At 45.4% G+C, this 21,520-nt stretch overlaps 1 protein-coding gene across 1 annotated transcript in view; it reads left to right on the plus strand.

Moving 5' to 3' along the window:
- Window positions 1-817: 817 nt before the first annotated feature.
- Window positions 818-21,520, plus strand: part of TSPAN33 (tetraspanin 33) — a 61,708-nt gene continuing 41,005 nt past the window's right edge. Inside the window, exon 1 of the mRNA XM_077470075.1 lies at window positions 818-1,392. Within this exon, the coding sequence (XP_077326201.1) occupies window positions 1,291-1,392 (102 nt within the window). The 5' untranslated portion in view covers window positions 818-1,290. The remainder of the gene's footprint in view (window positions 1,393-21,520) is intronic.

The raw sequence follows: 21,520 nt of genomic DNA on the forward strand, positions 1-21,520 counted from the left end.
TGGACTGTCACTCTGATCTCTCTCCCATCACTATATGGACTGTCATGACTCTCTCCCATCACTATATGGACTGTCACTCTGATCTCTCTCCCATCACTATATGGACTGTCACTCTGATCTCTCTCCCATCACTATATGGACTGTCACTCTGATCTCTCTCCCATTGCTATATGGACTGTCACTCTGATCTCTCTCCCATCGCTATATGGACTGTCACTCTGATCTCTCTCCCATTGCTATATGGACTGTCACTCTGATCTCTCTCCCATCGCTATATGGACTGTCACTCTGATCTCTCTCCCATCACTATATGGACTGTCACTCTGATCTCTCTCCCATCGCTATATGGACTGTCACTCTGATCTCTCTCCCATCGCTATATGGACTGTCACTCTGATCTCTCTCCCATCACTATATGGACTGTCATGACTCTCTCCCATCACTATATGGACTGTCACTCTGACTCTCTGTTGTCACCATATGGACTGTCACTCTGACTCTCTGTTGTCACCATATGGACTGTCACTCTGACTCTCTCCTATCACTATATGGACTGTCACTTTGACTCTCTGCCATCACCATATGGACTGTCACTCTGATCTCTGTGCTATCACTATATGGACTGTCACTCTGATCTCTGTGCTGTCACCATATGGACTGTCACTCTGATCTCTGTGCTATCACTATATGGACTGTCACTCTGATCTCTGTGCTGTCACCATATGGACTGTCACTCATCTCTGCTGTCACCATATGATCGGTCCCACTGATCTCTGTGCTGTCACTCTATGATCGGTCCCTCTGATCTCTGTGCTGTCACCATATGATCGGTCCCTATGGTCTCTGTGCTGTCACTCTATGGTCGGTCCCTCTGGTCTCTGTGCGGTGTCAGGCTGTCACTCTATGGAATGTCACTGTCTGTGGCCGTCGCGCTCTTCACGCTCCAGCGCCCCGCCGTGCAGTCGCTGCCCCATACAGGTGTTCATTCCTTCCGTGGCTTCTCCTCCTGAGCGGCAGGCCCGGCCACCAATCACTTTTCAGGCTGTATTCCGGGGATCCAATCAGCAACAGGTGGTCGGCTGGTCCCCGCACGTTAGCCGTGGTGTGGAGGGCTGTGCGGGGTGATCTGGGCTCCTCTATGTACGGCTCATCTATAGGCGGACAATGGCCGGAGAGGAATGCTAGCGGTCGCTGTGCTCGGCCACGCACCGATCTGCACACACACGTCCCCGGGGATTGTGTACTACACGCCGATCACATTCCATAGGAGCGGATCGGACGGGACCGGCCATGGCCAGGAGATCAACAACGGCCAACGTCATCGGGGAGGACTTCTCGTTCGTCAGCCCGGTGGTGAAGTATCTGCTCTTCTTCTTCAACATGCTCTTCTGGGTGAGTGATGTGTACATACCGGGGCCACCTACCGCCCATTCCAGGCAGAGATCGCCCCGTGTATGCTGACAATGTCCCATGCCACTGAGCTGCTGTGTCACTGTCTGCAGGGAGGGGACCATTGCAAGGACTTCCTATGAAGACATTCATTTTTTTAGGTGCTTTCAATAGAAGTGCGATCTATGGATATTAGAGGTAGGTACATATAGAAGTCAATGTATGATGACCTAGATCACACCTGAGCGATCGGAAAGGGCGGTATTCCCGAACACCCAATTACAGTCGGTGGTGCCCGTTCAAGTCTGAGCGTCACTCCAAGCTTTATCCTCAGGTTCACATCTATGCGTTTATTTTTAGTGCGTTTTGCAGTTCGCAGAAACGCACTACAGCCCCTTTAACATGTTGCACACTCACATCAGTCCCTACCCTCAAGGAGTCCACAATCCAAGGTCCCCATTCATATACTAGGGCCAATTTTGGACAGAAGCCAATTAACCTACCTGCATGTCTTTGGAACCAAATATTATGTTTTTTTTAGCAGACATCCTAGGGTATAAAATGACAGTCGTTGCAGCTTTTTATTTTGCACGGTATTTGGGCAATTTGGGCAACAATTTTTTTTTTTTTTGGGCAACAATTTTTCAACCTGTTTTTTTTTTGGGGGGGGGGGGGAGTTTCATTAATTCAAAAATAACAAAACAGTAAAGTTAGCCCGATTTTTTTTTATTTTTATTTTTCTGTATAATGTGAAAGATGTTACGCCGAGTAAATAGATACCCAACATGTCACGCTTTAAAATTGCACACGTCCCCGGGGTTGTGTACTACACACACCGATCACATTCCATAGGAGCGGATCGGACGGGACCGGCCATGGCCAGGAGATCAACAGCAGCCAACATCATCGGGGAGGACTTCTCGTTCGTCAGCCCGGTGGTGAAGTATCTGCTCTTCTTCTTGAACATGCTCTTGTCTGCCTATAGATAATACTATAGCGGATGACATTTGGGATCAAATGTCACACGCATTGTAAATTTAGTTTTCGCCTCAGGATAATAAGATTCTGAGGGTTAGTTATTATAGGTAGGCCTAATAACAGTCTGGCCAGGCTGTGTTTAGAAGTTCTGCCTGGTCATGTGGACGGTGAGGTGCACATGACAGGCTAGAACCAAGTCTGGTTGGATGTTTTGGTATCGGCCCTCTCGGAGCCAATCAGTGGGAGAGCCGGGGGCCCCCCGAGGAGTCTGGGAGGGGGTACTTAAGCGGGTGTGGGTCACGTGTTCGGGGTTCCGGAGTTGTTCGTGAGACCCATGTGGTCTGTTCTGGTTCCAGGTGAGGGGTCCCGGTCACGGGGCATTCGATATCCCACAACATGTTCCTGTCAGTGGCCCCTGGTAGACCCGTCTTGTCTGGGGTAGGGATGCGTCTGTTCCCGAGTTTCGGAAACCGGCTGGTCCGAGGCGCAGTAACTGAGGGAGGATCCAAAGTGTCCAGGTGTGCTCTCGGCTTGGAGGGACACCACAGCCCATGGAAGTGACCAGGGGAGGACTCTTCAAAGGAGGGCCGGCATCCTGAGAAGTGCCTGGTTACTGAGTTGGGAAGTACATTGACGAACTCACACTTTTCCAGTACCACAAAGGAAGCGGAAAACGTTCCAGGTACGGTTGGAAAAAGGTTTCTGTATAGTCTCAGTTGATTGTTCAAGTTTTGAGTCAACGTGCTGACTGCCATGATCTCTGACTAGAGATCTGTTCAGCCTTGAAGTGCCCAGCTGCGAGTGGCTACTCTCTGGGTGGAAATAGAGGCCGTGTTAAACCTGCAGTTGAAGGTAACTGAGTTCTTCACCTGTGCCCTCTGTTCCCTAAGAGACTGTGTTTTGTGAAAGTTCTATTGCAAAATAAACCTTTTAAAAAGGACTTTATCTGTGTCAGTGTACAAGTCATTGGGTATCAACCCTGGGAACCACTAGACGTGGAGGAGCAGGCTAGTAGAAGGTAATCGGTAAGCCCATTCAGTCAACGGGTTATGGCCGCTACAATACTATACACTGTCACTGTACTAATGACACTGGCTGGGTAGAGGTTAACATCTAGGGGCCACCAAGGGGTTAAAGGTGTGCCTAACTATGTGTAATGTGTGTACAGTGTGCTTCTTTTTACTAAAGACCTCTCGGTTTTGCAAAGCAGGGGGATAGGACTGACAGATCGCTCCCTTTGTACAGAGCTCTGTGTTGTTTACCAACACAGAGCTCTGGGCTGTGATTGTACACAGCCGATCAGCAGGTCCTGGCTGTGAATCAGCGGGAGCCAGTTTACTGTCCTTCAGTCGCTCTGGGGGGGGGGGGAATGTGGTCATTGGGAGTAGAAAATGCTTTTGGAGTCAATGTAAGACCCAGAAGCGGCGGTCTGACGTCACATCCGATCGAAATCAAGGCTTGGAGCGCATGCGGATCTGTGAGAGAGATGTGGCAGGTGGGTTGATTTATCACAAGCTGTATACATTGGTGGCGGTATCTAGGCACTGTACCATGTGAGTTTTATTCTTTTCCTTCTTATTTTCTACCGTCTTATAATAAATATTACACCATGAGAATTCCATTTGGTATTTTTCACTATATGAGTACAAGCCCATTTTTAGGATATAATGCCGGACCTTCCGACAACAAAATCCATCTGATTTTTTCCGACGGATTTTGGCCCAAACTTGTCTTGCATACACATGGTCGCACAAAGTTCAGAACGCGGTGACGTAAGCCACATACGACGGGACTATAAATTGGCCAGTAGCCAATCGCTTTCGTCTCGTAATTTATTCTGGGCATGCGTGGCACTTTGTCCATCGGAATTGTCTACACACGATCGGAATTTGTTGTCGGAAAATTTTAGATCCAGCTCTCAAACTTTGTGTGTTGGAAATTCCGACAGAAAAAGTCAGATGGAGCCCACACACGACCGGATTTTCCGGCAACACGATCCGATTGAGCATTTTCCATCGAAAAGTCTGCTCATAGTGATGAATTGTATACTTTTATAACACACTATGGTGCTGGGATTTTCACACGAATAGACTTTAAAGATGCCCCCCCGGAAAATTACTGTAACTGCTGACTTTTAATATCAGGACACTTACCTGTCCAGCATTTCCCGCAATGTCGGCACTCCATTCTAATGCATAGTATGCTTTCAGGTGAAAAACCTGGAGGGTTTACAACTCCTTTAGGTTAATTAAACAACTAGCCACCCAGACAGTGTTGTGATTAATCTCACTCCAGGTCAGACTTCCCCGCCCCAAGGTCACAACAAAGTATATTACACAGGGACATTGCTAGGTCATTGCTAGGTCTCCAAAAGATCTGGGGCTAGAGCCCATAGCAGCGATCACCAACCTTTTTGCATGCCCGTGGGGGGGATAAGCAATTTTTTGCGGGCGATGGCTGTTGTTGGCACTTCAGTCATCCTGGTACCATGGTTGATATGGTATCAGGGTGATTGAAGCACATTATTTCTATTGTTACATTCTAATATATAATGAAGTGGTTCAACTGACCATAATGCAGAATCAGTGGGAGCCTGGGCGTGTCACTTGCCACTGTCATCTGCCACTATATGTGGATTGTCACTTGCATGTCTCCTGTCACCCGATGTGGATTGTCATTTGCCACGTTCACTTGGCAGCAGATGTGGATTGCCACTAGCCAAGTCACCTGCCACCATTTGCAAACTGTCACTTGCCACGTTACCTGTCACCATTTGCAGATTGCCACGTCTCCTGCCACCAGATGTGGGTTGTCACTTGCTAACTGTCACTTGTCATGCCATCCAGTGCCACCAAATGTGCACTGATGCTGCATTGGTGGCAGGCTGGCAGCATTGGTCCATTTAGTGAAGGCAAGAGAGCGGTGATGTCATCTCGCTGCTCTCCGCCACACCTCCGACAGTGAAGCAAAGGGGTCTGGCTGCAAACTCTTTCATGCCTAAGCCTTTTTCTGACATTTGTTGCTTAGTTAAAGCGGAGTTCCACCCAAAAATGGAACTGTAAGCACTCCTTGCCCCCTTACATGCCAAATTTGGCATGTCATTTTTTTTTGGGGGGGGGGAGTGGGGGCTTCATTAGGAGGGGGACATCCTGTCCCACTTCCTCCTTCCGCCCAGGGACTGCCTAGGCGACTCCTCCTTTCGCCTTAGGTGGCCCCGCCCTGTAGGTGATCTCCTTGGACAGGTCCCAGGAGATTGCCTGTCCACTCTGGGAGCGCAGCGCGACTCTCGCATTCGCCGTGCATGCCCGGCCGTGACGCCGAAAGCTGTCACGGCCGGGTGCCCAGAGTGGCAATGGAGGTGTCGGCGGAGGGGAGCGACACCCCGTTCGGCCGCATTGCTGGACCGTGGAATGGGTAAGTGTCTGTTTATTAAAAGTCAGTTAAAAAAATCTGATCATTTTTATTGCTGTCACAAGGAATCTAAACCTCCCTTGTGACAGTAATGGTCAGTGGTAGGTACTTTGATCAAGTCTGCGGCCAGCCGGTGGACGTGCCGGCTGGTCGCTCGGGCCTTCTGGTGGGACGAGGACGGAGGTAGGAGGGGGGGGATGTCCCCTCCGGCTCTTTGGGATAACAGCCAAGCGGCTTTTAGCCGCATTAGTTGTTATCCCAAGAAAGTCGACCACTTGCGCTAAAAAACAGTACCAGGGTGATGCGTGCAGCTGCATTTATCACCCCAGTACAACCCATTCAAGCCGAGACCGCATATTTGCGTACGGTCAGTGTGAAGGCGTTAAACCAGTAATAAACGGCCGTGGCTAATTATTTATCTAAGCCTGGTGTCCGGTGTATTCTTTTATTTTTGGTTTGTGGTGCTCAAATGCAGTGTAGTACCACTTTAACTGCTTTTTCCGACGAGAATTCCAATCGTGTGTATGCGGCATAAGGGGTAGATCTGAAATAAGGGGAAGCTCTGCTGATTTTATCATCCAATCATGTGGAAGCTAAAATGCGTTTTATTTTTATTTTCGTTGCATGTCCCCCTCGGATCTACAGTGACTTTACTTCCAAGTGCACTTGCAGTGCAAAGGGGATTTTCCTTCAGTAAGTAACCCCCTGTCCTCTGCAGCGATCAAACGTTGCTTTGTAATAGGCTGTAACGGGATGTATTAATACTATATGTAGCAAGCTCTTACATGCACTAAATGTTGTGTGTTATTACATTTCCATGGTGACTTTTAAATACTGAAGTGACCACGTATATTACTAAATAGCAGTTTGACAATTGTAACTAACAGTTGTCAAACTAAACGAACAACTAACTATGTCAGAGCTCTCAGTATTTGTGAAGTTTCCTTGTTAGGTTTTTCACTGTACTTTTGTAAACACGCAGTTGCTCAAGAACAGTGTACAGAGCTGAAGGCATTGCTGTTGCTAGTGAACACTCGGAGAATACAGAACTAGAGGATGACAAGCAATTTTATCGGCACTTCGAGATGTCATTTTATGAGTTAAAGGGGTTTATTTACTAAAGACAAATCCAATTTGCACTACAAGTGCAGTTGGAAGTGCATTCGCTGTAGATCTGAGGGGGACATGCAAGGAAAAAAAAAAAAAAAGCATTTTTACTTGTACATGATTGGATGATAAAATCAGCAGAGCTTCCCCTCTTTTCAGATCTTCCCCTTAGATCTAAAGTACTGCACTTCCAAGTGCACTTGTAGTGCAAAGTGGATTTGCCTTTAGTAAATCAGCCCCTGTATTACTAAACCCAGGACCCTGTATTCACTATATCTGGTCTCCCACAGTACACAGAACATAGAAATGTAATTATTTTAGTAAATATAAACTGCTAAATACCTTTTCTCATCAGCAGTTAGAGCAGCCGTGTGACTTCTATCTGTGTCTAGTTGCTTGTAAGAGGAGTTTTCATTCTCCCCTGATTGTCCTATGAGGCTGCAGGACCCCTTCCCTGTTGGGAAGGGTTAACAGCTAGGGCGATTAACCACTTAACAACCGCCCATTGCCGATTAACGGCATCAGGGCGGTTGTTTAACTCTAAGAGGCCGTTAATTAACGGCCTCCTAGAATTCTGCTCTCGCGCGCCCCCTGGGGCGCGCACACGAGAGCATCCGTGACCGCTGGGTCCAGTGGACCCGGCGCATCACGAATCACGGTAAACGGCCGCTCATCGCGGCCGTTTACCACGTGATCGCTCCGTCAAATGACGGAGTGATCACTTGTAAACAAGCCGGCGTCATGTTATGACGCCGGTTCCTCCCTCCCCCTCTCTGTACCGATCGGTACAGCGGAGGGGGAAGAGATCGGTGTCAGCAGCGATGTGGGCTGCATCTGCAGTGCCCACATCGCTGCTCACCGAAAATTAACCCCTCAAATCCCTGCAAATACTCTGCATTACTCTGCAATTCCCTGCAAATACTCTGCATTACTCTGCAATTCCCTGCAAATACTCTGCATTACTCTGCAATTCCCTGCAAATACTCTGCATTACTCTGCAATTCCCTGCAAATACTCTGCATTACTCTGCAATTCCCTGCAAATACTCTGCAATTCCCTGCAAATACTCTGCAATGCCCTGCAACACTCTGCATTGCCCTGCAACACTCTGCAATGCCCTGCAACACTCCGCAATGCCCTGCAACACTCCGCAATGCCCTGCAACACTCCGCAATGCCCTGCAACACTCCGCAATGCCCTGCAACACTCTGCAACACTCCGCAATGCCCTGCAACACTCCGCAACGCTCTGCAATACCCTGCAACACTCTGCAACACCCGCCAATACCCTGCAACACTCTGCAATGCTCTGCAACCCCCGCCGATACCCTGCAACACTCTGCAATGCTCTGCAACCCCCGCCGATACCCTGCAACACTCTGCAATGCTCTGCAACCCCCGCCGATACCCTGCAACACTCTGCAATGCTCTGCAACACCCGCCAATACCCTGCAACACTCTGCAATGCTCTGCAACACCCGCCAATACCCTGCAATGCTCTGCAACGCAGTACTCTGCAACACCATGCTCTGAGATACCCAGCCATAGTCGGTGATACCCTGCAATACCCAGCCATAGACATCTCCCGCCGCCCTCCGCCCTCCGGTGCTTCTACCGAATCGCTAATACGATCAAAGCCAGAATCTTTTTTTTTTTTTCAGGCTTCCCAGCTTAGAGGTGAGATGTGGGTCTTATTGACCCCACATCTCACTGTAAAGAGGACCTGTCATGCCATATTCCTATTACAAGGGATGTTTACATTCCTTGTAATAGGAATAAAAGTGATCAAAAAAATTATTTTTGGGGAAAAAAATGTCAAACTAAAATAAATAAAGTAAAATGAACAATAAAAAAAAAATGTTTTTTTTAAAGTGCCCCTGTCCCCATGTGCTCGCATGCAGAAGCGAACGCATGCGTAAGTCCCGCCCACATATGAAAACGGTGTTCAAACCACACATGTGAGGTATCGCTGCGAACGTTAGAGCGAGAGAAATAATTCTAGCCCTAGACCTCCTCTGTAACTCAAAACATATAACCAGTAAAAAAAATGTAAATCGTCGCCTATGGGGATTTTTAAGTAGCGACGTTTGCCGCCATTCCACGAGCGTGTGCAATTTTGAAGAGTGACATATTAGGTATCTATTTACTCAGCGTAACTTCATCTTTCACATTATGCAAAAATTGGGCTAACTTTACTGTGTTTTTTTTTTTTTTAAGCACAAAACAGTTTTTTTTCCAAAAAAAAGCATTCGAAAAATTACTGCGCAAATACCGTGCGAGATAAAAAGTTGCAAAGACCACCATTGTATTCTCCAGGGTGTTTGCTAAAAAAACATATATAATGTTTTGGAGTTCTATGTAATTTTCTAGCAAATAAATGATGATTTTTACATGTAGGAGAGAAATGTCAGAATTGTCCTGGGTGCTCCAGAACGCCTGATGGCGCTCCCTGCATGTTGGGCCTCTGTATGTGGCCACGCTGTGTAAAAGTCTCACACATGTGGTATCACCATACTCGGGAGTAATAGCAGAATGTGTTTTGGGGTGTAATTTGTGGTATGCATATGCTGTGTGTGAGAAATAACCTGATAATATGACAATTTTGTGAAAAAAAAAAAAAAGTAAAAAGAATCTTGATTTTGCAAAGAATTGTGGGAAAAAATGACAACTTCAAAAAACTCATCATGCCTCTTACTAAATACCTTGGAATGTCTTCTTTCCAAAAAGGGGTCATTTGGGGGGTATTTGTACTTTTCTGGCATGTTAGGGTCTCAAGAATTGAAATAGGCCGTCAGTACTTCAGGTGTGATCAATTTTCAGATATTGGCACCATAGCTTGTGGACTCTATAACTTTCACAAAGACCAAATAATATCCACCAATTTGTACTTATTTTTACCAAAGATATGTAGTGGTATAAATTTTGGCCAAAATTTATGAAGAAAAAATTTCTAATCTGCTAAATTTTCTAACAGAAACAAAGAAAAATTCGTTTTTTTACAGAATTTTCGGTATTTTTTCTTTTATAGCACAAAAAAAAAAAAACCCAGCGGTGATTAAATACCACCAAAAGAAAGCTCTATTTGTGTGAAAAAAAGGACAAAAATTTCATATAGGTCCAGTGTTGCATGACTGAGTAATTGTCATTCAAAATGCGAGAGCACCGAAAGCTGAAAATTGGTCTGGTTATTAAGGGTGTTTAAGTGCCCAGTGGTCAAGTGGTTAAAGGGTTAAATGTATGCCTAACCAGTGTTTATGTATGTACTATGTGCTGCTTTCACTAAGGGGTGTGCTGTGCAGGGAAACACATTTCAGCACATCCCTACTAACAGGGCAGAGCTCCGCCTTGTTTACATAGGCAGGTTGTCTCCTACCCGACCAGTGGGTGCCAGCGGTCATCCTTTGGGCAGCGCGCGCTGATCTGCTTCTGCAGTGGCAAATCACAGCAGAAGCGGCGCATGAATGCCCCCTACCCGGAAGGACAGAATCACGCTTATATATGTGATTCTATTCAGAACAGCCATCCTGTAGCAGTAAATGGTAGTGAGGGCAGGTGGTGAAAGTTGCTTACTTGGCAATGAATTATTCGGATAAAGAGGACAGTGGGTAAGCAATTTAGAAAGGTGGGGATTTGATATATTTAAGGCCCAGAAGGATTTGCCCCCTTAATGACCAGGCCATTTTTTGCGATATGGCACTGCCTTGCTTTAACTGGCAGTTGCATGGTCTTCCGACGCTGTACCCAAACAAAATGTATGTCCTTCTTTTGCCATAAATAGAGCTTTCTTTTGGTGGTACTTGATCACCTCTGCGGTTTTTATTTTTTGCGTAATAACCAAAAAAAAAAACGAAAAATTTCCAAAAAAATAACAATATTTTTAACTTTTTGCTATAATAAATATCCAAACAAAATAAATAAAATTTCTTCATCAGTTTAGACCAATATGTATTCTTCTACATATTTTTGGTAAAAATCGCAATAAGTATATTGAATGGTTTGTGAAAAAGATATAGTGTCTACAAAATAGGGGATAGATTTATGGCATTTTTATTATTATTTATTTTTTACTAGTAATGGCAGCGATCTGCGATTTTTATCGGGACTACGACTTTGACACTTTTGATGCTTTTTTGGGACCATTGACATTAATACAGCGATCAGAGCTAAAAATAGCCACTGATTACTGTATAAATGTCACTGGCAGGGAAGGGTTAACACTAGGGGTGATCAAGGGGTTAAGTGTTCCCTAGGGAAGTGTTTCTTACTATGGGGGCAGTGTACTGACAAGGAGTAGAGAGAAATCGCTGTTCCTGATCACTAGGAACAGCAGATCTATCTCTACTTCCCTGACAGAATTGGGATCTGTCTGTTTATATTGATGCAGGGGTCGCCGGCCACGCGCATCGGCTCCGGCGAGGCGCCGTGGGTGTGCGCACCCCCTAGGGCTCTTACGACGGCCGAAGTAGACCTATGTCGATTCACGCAGCCGTGCCAACCTGCTGCAGTATAATGACGGCGGCTGGTCGGCAAGTGGTTAAACTAGTTTTGGTCCACCTTTGGAACCTTGGTTCCAAACTCCAGTAAGTGCCTATGTGAAAAGCTGTGTTTTTGACGCCCAGTGTGCATGAGGCCTAATTATCTATGTCTTACATCCGGAGGGCCATTAGGGATGCAGAAAGGGTAGAAGGGGAAAAAAGCACAAAGAGCCACTATTATGGTTTTACTCTAAAATTCTTCATTGAGACCATTAGGTGTGAGGCTGCCCAGTTTGAAGTTTCAATATTTCTCTTGGGCACATAATTTCTTAAACTTCTCGCCTTCATCTAGGGTCATGGGTATAGATTGAATTGCTGTGACTCTAAGCTTTGAAGAGTCACTGTTCTGATACTGTGGGAAGTGTCTGGATATACTGGATTATGGAGTTTCATCCTCTAAATTCCTCCTATGTTCACCAAATCTGGTGCAGAGGGCTCTTATGGTCTGGACAGTCATGTCCTGCCCACATGGTCATTTTTTCCAGTACAATTCCAGTTCACCGGGATCACACAGCGGACAGGCTGCTACTTCTGCCTTCACAGCTCCACTCCCGGCATCGCTCCCTGTACTCACACAAGAGCCCCGGCTTCGCCTCTCCAGCTGCTTGTCAATTTCACCTATCAGCGACTCAAGCCATGCATCTGCCTGGGGCGAAGGACTGCATACCACCTTGACATGCCTGTGCAATTGCCTGTACAACCTCAAGTGTTTTTATTATATTTCCGCTTAATAAACCATTTTGCAGACACTGGCCCCCCCAAGCCAGAATCGAGTGTGCAGCCTGAACCCATATAGTATCAAGTGTGGTTTAAGAGACTGAACTCTGGGGCTTTAATTTTAGTTATTTATCAGGTCAATCTTGTTTTGAGTGTTTTTGTTTTATCTCCAATATTACTTTTTCATTCAAATGTTTTTTGTAACATTTGTTACAATTGTCTACTCAGTAGCAATATTGCATTTTATTTCGCTTGCCTTTGGACCTGATCAGAATTTAACTTTTTAACCAGCTCCCCTGTGACTTCAGCTGTGAGCTAGCTGCTTTGTTTGGATCGGGATTGAACGTCTAGGTCAGAATCTTTTTGTTTTAAGTCACTGTAGTAGGCTGTGCTCTATGCAGTCGGCAAGAGTCTCTTACTGGTGCTGCTCAAGCTCCCTTACCTTCTCCATTCAGAGAACATCTTGTAGTTTTGTGAATACAAGGCATTCGCTGATTGAATGAGTTGGTGATTGTGATGTCATCCGTCCTTCCTTTCCATCTTATTCAATCAGAGAATGCCTTGTACATATTTTCTAACATTCAAGTGTCACTAAATGACACTTCATTCAAGTCTACGCACTGCAGCCAATTGTTTGCGATGCAGCATTATGGTGTGAACAGGGCACAATTGTTTTCTATGTGCCTTTGTGTTGAGCTTGCATTGATTTAGAAAAGGGGTTTCTAAACAGAGGGCTGATCGCGTGGCTTAGGCTTCGGCCTAGCTCCAGAGCGGCAGCCATCTTGGTACACCTGGCGGCCGCTGTCTCGTCAGGAAGTGACGTTTTGTCGCCACCATCTTGCTACACCCCACACTCCTGCACAGTAATGATAGAGTGAGAAGGGGCCAAGCGGACATCTTGTTACACCCACCAGAGTTTTAGATTTCACTGTTATTTTCAACACAAAACGGAGCTTATATACTTAAATACAGTATTTGTAAATGCCAACGGACTGTTTAGATGTTACATTTGAAAAGCAGCAGCAAACCTGCTGACCGGTTTGCAGGTTTGCTGCTGCTTTTAAAATTTTTAAATGGCTTGGAGGGCCATTTCTGCACAGCGCATGCACCGATTACATCATCAGCAAACTACAAGGTAAATATCTCCTAAACGATGCACGTTTAGGAGATATTTACAGTACCTATAGGTAAACCTTATCATAGGCTTACCTATAGGTACAACTTCCACATCGGTGGTATACAACCACTTTAACATACACACCCACAGCGGTTTTGCATAAATGGGGTGCGATTTGAATGTGGTGTAGAAACCGCACCCACAGAACTCTCTGCGTATTCCGCATCAGTGTGAACCGGCACTGAAGCTGTTTGGCTATCATGAATAGCTGCACCAGATTTTGCACTCCGTTTTAGTAAATCAACCCCATAGTGTATACAGGCTTACATTTCCCTGTTGAAAAAAAGTCTTTATATTGAGTAAGATTTACAACTACTTTAAAGCTCCACCCAAAAGCACTCTTCTCTCCCCCTCCTATGCCACATTTGGCATGTCATTTTTTTGGGGGGGTGAGTGGGTACCTCTTTTTGACAGGTACCCGGCTCCCGCTGCCACTTGGGCCGCCTAGGCATCCAAGCAGCAATTCTCCTCTCCCCCCTCCCTGCCTGCAGTCTTCTGGGACACATCACAGGTCCCAGAAGATGGCCCAACCATTCAGGAGGTGCAGTGTGAATTGCGCACCTCACTGTGAGTGAGAGGAGAGGGAGAGAATCAAGGGTTCAGGCAGCCACCTCACTGGACTGTGGGACAGGTGAGTGTGTGTTTATTCAAAGTCAGCTGCTACACTTTTTATAGCTGCTGACTTTTAGTGCAGGTTCACACAGGGGCAACCTGTCAGGTGACTTGGTCACCTGACAAGTCGCACTCCATGCATTGCAATGGAACCGTTCTAAGTTGGAGTGCCTCAAGTTGCTCCGACTTATAAAAAGGTTCCTGTACTACTTTGGGGCAAATTAGGAGTGGCTTGCATTGACTTTTTTTTACAAAAGTCGTTTTGCAAGCTGCACTAAAGTTGCGCTGTATGGGGCGGCTTCAGAGTTGGACAACTTTGAAGCCTCCCCGTAGTGAAGCAGCACTTAATAAACACAAAAACGATGAGCTCCTCTTTAACATAGTGTTGCTCCAGAACAATAGCAAATTGGGACCTCAGTATGAAAATGCTGTAGCACACCTAATCTAATATTCAATGAAATAAAGACAACGTCGCTGTACAATCATGATTTCTCAAAAAATGTATGTACATTTTATTTCTCATTCATTTTTTTAAATTAATTAATATTTTAATCTCAACCAAAATATGCCTCATATTTTGGCTGCTTTCTATAGGGAGCACTAAAGTTTGTGAATTACATTTTTTATCTGAAATACAAAAAAGCTGGTAACATAAAGTACATTTTGTAAAATTAGCTGATCTGTGCAATAAAACCTTCAGTGGATAGAGAAAATCATTTTTTGAGCCTTCAAATGAGAACATAACCATAGTAATTAAAATACCACGTGTTAAGCTGTAGCCAACTGACCCAGTCAGAGAAGCTTTTCAATCAATAAAAGCCATTCTGGCAATTATTCAAGTTTGTCACCTGTTCCATTACACAGCGCTCTACCGGAATATTACTTGATTTGGATGAACTGCCTCCAAATAGTTAAAAGATAATGGGGATCTGGTATGCAAGAAAGGGTCTCTGATTATCAAGAAGGGAGATCTGATGTGCAGGTAGGGGGGGTCTTATATGCAAGGGGGCTCTGGTGTGCAAGAAGGGGGCTCTGGTGTGCAAGAAGGGGGCTCTGATGTGCAAGAAAGGGGATCTGATGTGCAGGAAGGGAAATCTGATGTGCAGGAAGGGAAATCTGATGTGCAGGAAGGGAAATCTGATGTGCAGGAAGGGAAATCTGATGTGCAGGAAGGGAAATCTGATGTGCAGGAAGGGAAATCTGATGTGCAAGAAGGGGAATCTGATGTGCAAGGAGGAGGATCTGATGTGCAGGAAAGGGGTCTTATATGCAAGGGGGGCTCTGATGTGCAAGAAGGGGGTTTTGGTGTGCAATAAGGAGGCTCTGGTGTGCAAGAAAGAGGATATGATATGCAAGAAGGGGGATCTGATGTGCAGGAAGAGGGGTCTTATATGCAAGGAGGGGGGTTCTGATGCGCAAGAAGGGGGGTCTGATGTGCAAGGGGGGGGCTCTTATGTTCAGGGGGGACTCTGATGTGCAGGGGGGCTCTGATGAGCATGAAGAGGCTCTGATGACCAAAAAGGGGTATCTGATGTCCAGGAAGGGAGATCTTATATGTGGGGGGGTATGTGCAAGAAGAGGGATCTTATATGTTGTAATGTGAAAGCCCTCTTAGGTAAAAGTGGGGTTTTCTGATGTTTATGATATAAAGTTATTTCTTGTTTTATGTATTTAAATTTTATCAATTCAATTATAAAACCAATTTTCTTCCTACAAATATTTAAAACATTTTCAGTGCGGCCCTCTTACTGAAGAGTGTGGGGAACCCCGGTCTTAAATTTTAAGATCCTTTTTAATAGATTTTTTTTTATCATGTCAGCTTGTATAAATACTAAGAAGTATCTGATTGTTTTTAGTTTTGTTTACTGTGACCCTCTAATACATGGGCCTTTTATTTTCCTATATTTTACTTTGATGAAAAGGTGTGAGGTTTACAAATTCACAGATTAAACGACTTGGTCTGGAAAGGGCAGTGTCACTGTGTGTGTTAGAGGAGCCGGCTGAAGAATTGTGTTAAAGCCCTTTAGGAATGTTTTCAAGCTCTTTAGTGGTTGTTGGAGACCTGAGTACGCTATCAAATAAACGATCGTGTGGAGAGGTGTAAGCGATACCCATGTGATCTCTACAGCTTCTCATTGATTTGCCTTTACTCCCCAGAGTCCATATTCTATTGTCTTGGCTGCAGAATGCATAGGAGTAGAGTGATACTCAGTTTGCTTTTGTTAAAATAACTATTTTGCAATTTGTTTAATGTTAGTATTGGTATATTACAACTTTGGTCCAATTTAATACTGCTATCTGTAGTATTGTAGTGCTGCTCACACATTGCACACTTTACATTTGGGCTTGTCTTAGCATGGATTCATCTTGCTGCGAGGCAAAGTAAGGACATTGAATCAATTTATCAGACAGATTTACTACAGGATTGTAGATTGATCCATACATTCCCTGTCTACTGCTCAGAATTACCGTTGCGCCAATGAGAAACAACACCGATTACTCACTTGTTTAAAGATTTAAAGCAGAACTTCACTCTCTCAATCAACAGTGACTATTTTTAATCTTTATTCTGCTAGCATTACTATGTGGATAGGAAAGTATATCATATTTACTTGTTTTTTTAAACGTTTTTTTTTTATGTCAGTTACTTCCTGTTTTCCAGGCCTAGGAAAATGATGTCATACATCCCAGGAGTCTTCAGTAGTGGAGGAGGAGCTTTCTCAGCTAAGCACACCCTTCTGCATGCATGCCTGGGCTAAGGGCAGGTGGATTCAATGAAGGAAATGTTACATGAATCATCTGCCCTTACTCAAGATGGACACAGCCAGAAATGCTGGGAAGCGTTTTTCAATAGATTTCTCAGCAAAAAAAAAAAAAAGCATGGAGACATGGCTGGATGTTTGCATTTGCTTTGAATATTAAAGCGGGAGGAAACCCGCTGGCGTTTTTTTTTTTTTTTTTTTCAGACCTGCAAGGGAAAAGGCATAATGAGCTAGTATGCACTGCATACTAGCGCATTATGAAATACGTACCTTAGAACGAGGCCCCGACATCTCGCCCGATCCACACCGAGGGAGCTGACATCTGGGGTCAAAAAATCCTCAAATCTCATATTTAGACTAAAATGCAATTTAAAAAAAATAATAATAATTGTCATTTGAGCGGAAGTGACGTTTTGACGTCGCTTCTGCTCTGCTATGGTATGGAGACAGGTAGGGGCCATCTTCCCCTCACTCGTCTCCATACCCAGGCACCAAGAGGACCAGATCGCCTCTGCCATTGCCGATGGCTCCGGTTAGGGGTGGAGGGCGCGGGTGAGTGGCGTAAGGGGGGGTGGCACCGTTACCGTGATATCCCTCTTCAAAGTGCCAACGTATATGTACAGGAGCCAGTCAGCAAGTGGCTAAAATAGCAAAACATGTTATATTTGCCTCCTCTGTGCATTTGGATTTGCACAGAGCACCCTGGATCCTCCTCTTCTAGGGTCCCTGGCTGGAGCTCCTGGAAAGCAGCTTGCTATGTGGGCACCCGAGCCGAGCTGCGGCTTCTGTGTATCCATTCAGACGCAGAGCTGTGGCCGGCCCTGCCCCCTCTCCTGATTGGCTAACTGAGCTTGATTGTCTCAGCCAATCAGGAGGGAGAGTCCTTGATGGCCAAGGGACATGTGGACATTGCTGGATAGAAATGAGGCTCAGGTAAGTATTGGGGGGGGGGGGGGCTGCTGCACACAGAAGGTTTTTTATCTTAATGCATAGAATGCATTTACAACCGCTTTAATAGACTTGAGAGACCAGTGACTGCCACTTATCAAGTGGTAACTTTTGTGAGGGCAGCTTTTTCTGCCCTCTTCCTCCATTCATAGAAGCTGTACTATAACTTGCATGAATGAAAAACAATCTACAGTATGAATGGAGGAAGGGTGGGTGACTAAAAAGTCTGCCTTCCCCATTTATAGCTTTTCAATCATAAAAGCTGTAGTACAGCTTCTAAGAATGGAGCAGGAGGGTAGGAAGGGCAGGTATGGTCGGCAATTTTGATGAGCTCATGTCACAGGTTCCTCAGCTCTATTAACCCCTGCATCGCCAGAAGATTGCCAATATCGGAGGACAGAAGATTTCAACTAAAGCAGCAACCATCAGCACAAGGAACACTTCACATTGACCGTAAGTACTGTCCCTTGTGCTGATTTAAAAAAATGTTTGACTAAATTTAAGCCTAGTACACACAGGCCAAATATTGGGTGGCATCGGCCAGTTCAATAAAAACCGTCCAACATTTGGCCTGTGTGTACGGCAGTTGCCAAAAGAAGCCAGCCATTCGGCCAGCTTCTGACGAAGGGGAATGACTGAAAAAGGTCTGCCGATCAGCATCCAATCGGCGCTGAGAGTGCTAACTGGTGTGTTCTGGTGGGGGGAACACAATTGCACAGCAGGGGAGATTGTTGTACTAACATCAAATAGTTAGTACAGCAGCTCCTCCTGAGCTCTTCAGTTTTTTTTCCTTCACCCTGCTGGGTTTAGTGAAAACAAAAACTAATAGCGGATACCAGGCTTTAGGCTTTACAGAATCAACATTAATTAGCTGCTGTATTGATGTCTGTGAGTTTCTGCTGCTAGAGGGTCACAAAAACAGAAACTGCTGCAAATCTTTGGACAAATGTAAGGCATGCTAATGTACATTGGGTAGGTGCCTGATACAAGGGCTTTTACTTACCTGATCCTCGGCCCCCGCAGCCAGCGCTCAAATCTTTTTTGATGCTTTGATTTGTGGGTGGCCCTTCAGCCTCCTCACATATAATGCTATTAGTAGGGATCAAGTCCCAATCTACCTGAGCTATCCTGACAGGAAGCTGTCAAACATAAAAGCCAATCATAGGCTTCGGAGGCATTCCCCTTCCCACAGCTGCACATATGCAAGGGGTGTGTATACATGCAGCTGAGGGGCGGGGAATGCTGCCATTGCCGCCTGTCGGCTTTGACAGCCTTTCCGGCGAGGTAGCTCAGGGGGGTTTGGACTTGTGTCTGAAGAAGGCTGAGATCATCACTGGCTTTTAGCTAATGGCTTTTGGTTCAGCTTTAACCACTTCAGTCCCGGAAGATTTGGCTGCTCATTGACCAGAGCATTTTTTGCGATTCGGCACTGCATCGCTTTAACTGACAATTGCGTGGTCGTGCAACACTGTACCCAAACAAAATTGACGTCCTTTTTTTTTCCACAAATAGAGCTTTCTTTTGGTGGTATTTGATCATCTTTGTGGTTTTTATGCTATAAACAAAAAAAAGAACGACAATTTTGAATTATAATTTTTTTTACTAGTAATGGCGGCGATCTGCGATTTTATTTTATTATTTTTTTTTTTATTATCGTGACTGCGGCATTATGGCGGACACATCGGACACTTTTGACACATTTTGGGACCATTGACAATTATACAGAGGTCAATGCTATAAAAATGTTCTGATTACTGTATAAATGTCACTTGCATGGAAGGGGTTAACACTAGGGGGCGATCAAGGGGTTAACTGTGTTCCCTAACTGTGTGTTCTAACTTTAGGGGGAGGGGACTGACTAGAGGGGATGACAGATTGTGATTCCTAGCTATTAGGAAATCACGATCTGTCTCTCCTTACAGAATAGAACAGGGGTTTGTATGTTTACACACACACACACGTCCCTGTTCTGCCTCTGGTGGCCGGCGGTCATCGTTACCATCGGCCACGAGCATTGGCACTCCCGCAGTGCAGCGTGCGCGCGCCTGCTATCCCGCTTAAAGGAGCCGACATATAGCTACGAAGACTCGTGGGATCATGCCCACCTGCCGAAGTATAATGATGGCGGCTGGTCGGCAAACAGTTAATGATGGCATTGCATATACAAATGCGTAGATCTGTATGCTTTACTCCCTTAGGTCTCATTTACACAGGTCATACTACAGCGTAGGCCGATGTGAGGGCTGTGTTTACCCGCACAGGAATGCACAGGTGTTCCTTACATCCCTGTGCAGGCAGTCCCATTTATGTCAATTGGGACGCAGTGGCTGCACAGCTACAGCCACTGCTCCCAATTGGGCACCCATGAGGGTGGGGGTACATGGCCCCAAAATGCATACTGTCTGCATTCGGGCCTGAGCACAGGCACCCGCACAGATGTCAAATTGGGAGCTGTGTCTGTGCAGTCATTGAGTTCCAAATGACATCAATGGGACTACCTGCATGGGGATGCACGGAACACCTGTACATCCTTGCGTGGGTATACGCGGCCCGCACACAGGCTTTGGTATGCCCCATGTACGCAAGGCCTTACTGGTCCCTTGATACCAGTGATACTACTGATTTTCCTCTCTGGCAAACTTCTCCTATATCCATTATAATGCATGTGCTTCCACTATGGAGGCTCTCAAAATTTTAAAGTTAGGCCTACAGATAACGGGGTGCCTTGACGGGGCTCTGTGGCTTACACATGTATTTGCAAATGTGTACAAACCAAACCCCTGCTTTTAACGCATACTGTTACTCATACTCCTACTGACAGGACAATTCAGTTGGTTAGCAGGCTGGTCAGTAAGTTGAGCCGGGAATTTCTTTGGTTTTGTATTGCACGTGTTGCCTGGAAAAGTGCTCCTTACTGCAAAGGCCAGTTATAGGTGAGGGCAGTGGCCATTTGGTTGTCCTGTAGAAACTTCTCATATAGATTACAGAAGAAAGGCCAGTTATACTTTCACCAATATCTTTTATTTCAGGTAACACTGAGCAATAAAATGGTGCAGGACCCTTTTTTCCCCCCACACCTGAATTGTATCGCATCGGTGTTCACACCCATGCAGTGTGATTCTGGCAGTCGCAGTGCATTTTGCGATCTGTTTCGGATAATCGGACATTGACACCCACAACAGATTGCTTGGATGCCGTGCGATGCGGGGAAATGCAGCTTGTGCATCTTCCGCAATGCATCAGTGTGAACCAGGGCTGAATAAGAAAATGGAATAATGTTCAACTTGTCTTACAGTGGGACAAAAAAGTATTTAGTCAGCCACCAATTGTGCAAGTTCTCCCACTTAAAAAGATGATAGAGGCCTGTAATTGTCATCATAGGTATAACTCAACCACGAGAGACAAAATGTGGAAACAAATCAAGACAATCACGTTGTCTGATTTTTGAAAGAATTTATTTGCAAATTATGGTGGAAAATAAGTATTTTGTCAATATCAAAAGTTCATCTCAATACTTTGTTATATTTCCTTTGTTGGCAATGACAGAGGTCAAATGTTTTCTTTAAGTCTTCACAAGGTTGTCACACACTGTTGCTGGTATGTTGGCCCATTCAGATCTCCTCTAGAGCAGTGATGTTTTGGGGCTGTTGCTGGGCAACACAGACTTTCAACTCCCTCCAAAGATTTTCTATGGGGTTGAGATCTGGAGACTGGCTAGGCCACTCCAGGACCTTGAAATGCTTCTTACAAAGCCACTCCTCCATTTGCCCGGGTGGTGTGTTTGGGATCATTGTCATGCTGAAAGACCCAGCCACGTTTCACCTTCAATGCCCTTGCTGGTGGGAGGAGGTTTGCACTCAAAATCTCATGATACATGGCCCCATT

The sequence above is a fragment of the Lithobates pipiens genome, unplaced genomic scaffold, assembly GCF_037356315.1.
Source record: "Lithobates pipiens isolate NorthernLeopardFrog02 unplaced genomic scaffold, aLitPip1_a1.2 Scaffold_8, whole genome shotgun sequence".
Classification (NCBI taxonomy): domain Eukaryota; kingdom Metazoa; phylum Chordata; class Amphibia; order Anura; family Ranidae; genus Lithobates; species Lithobates pipiens.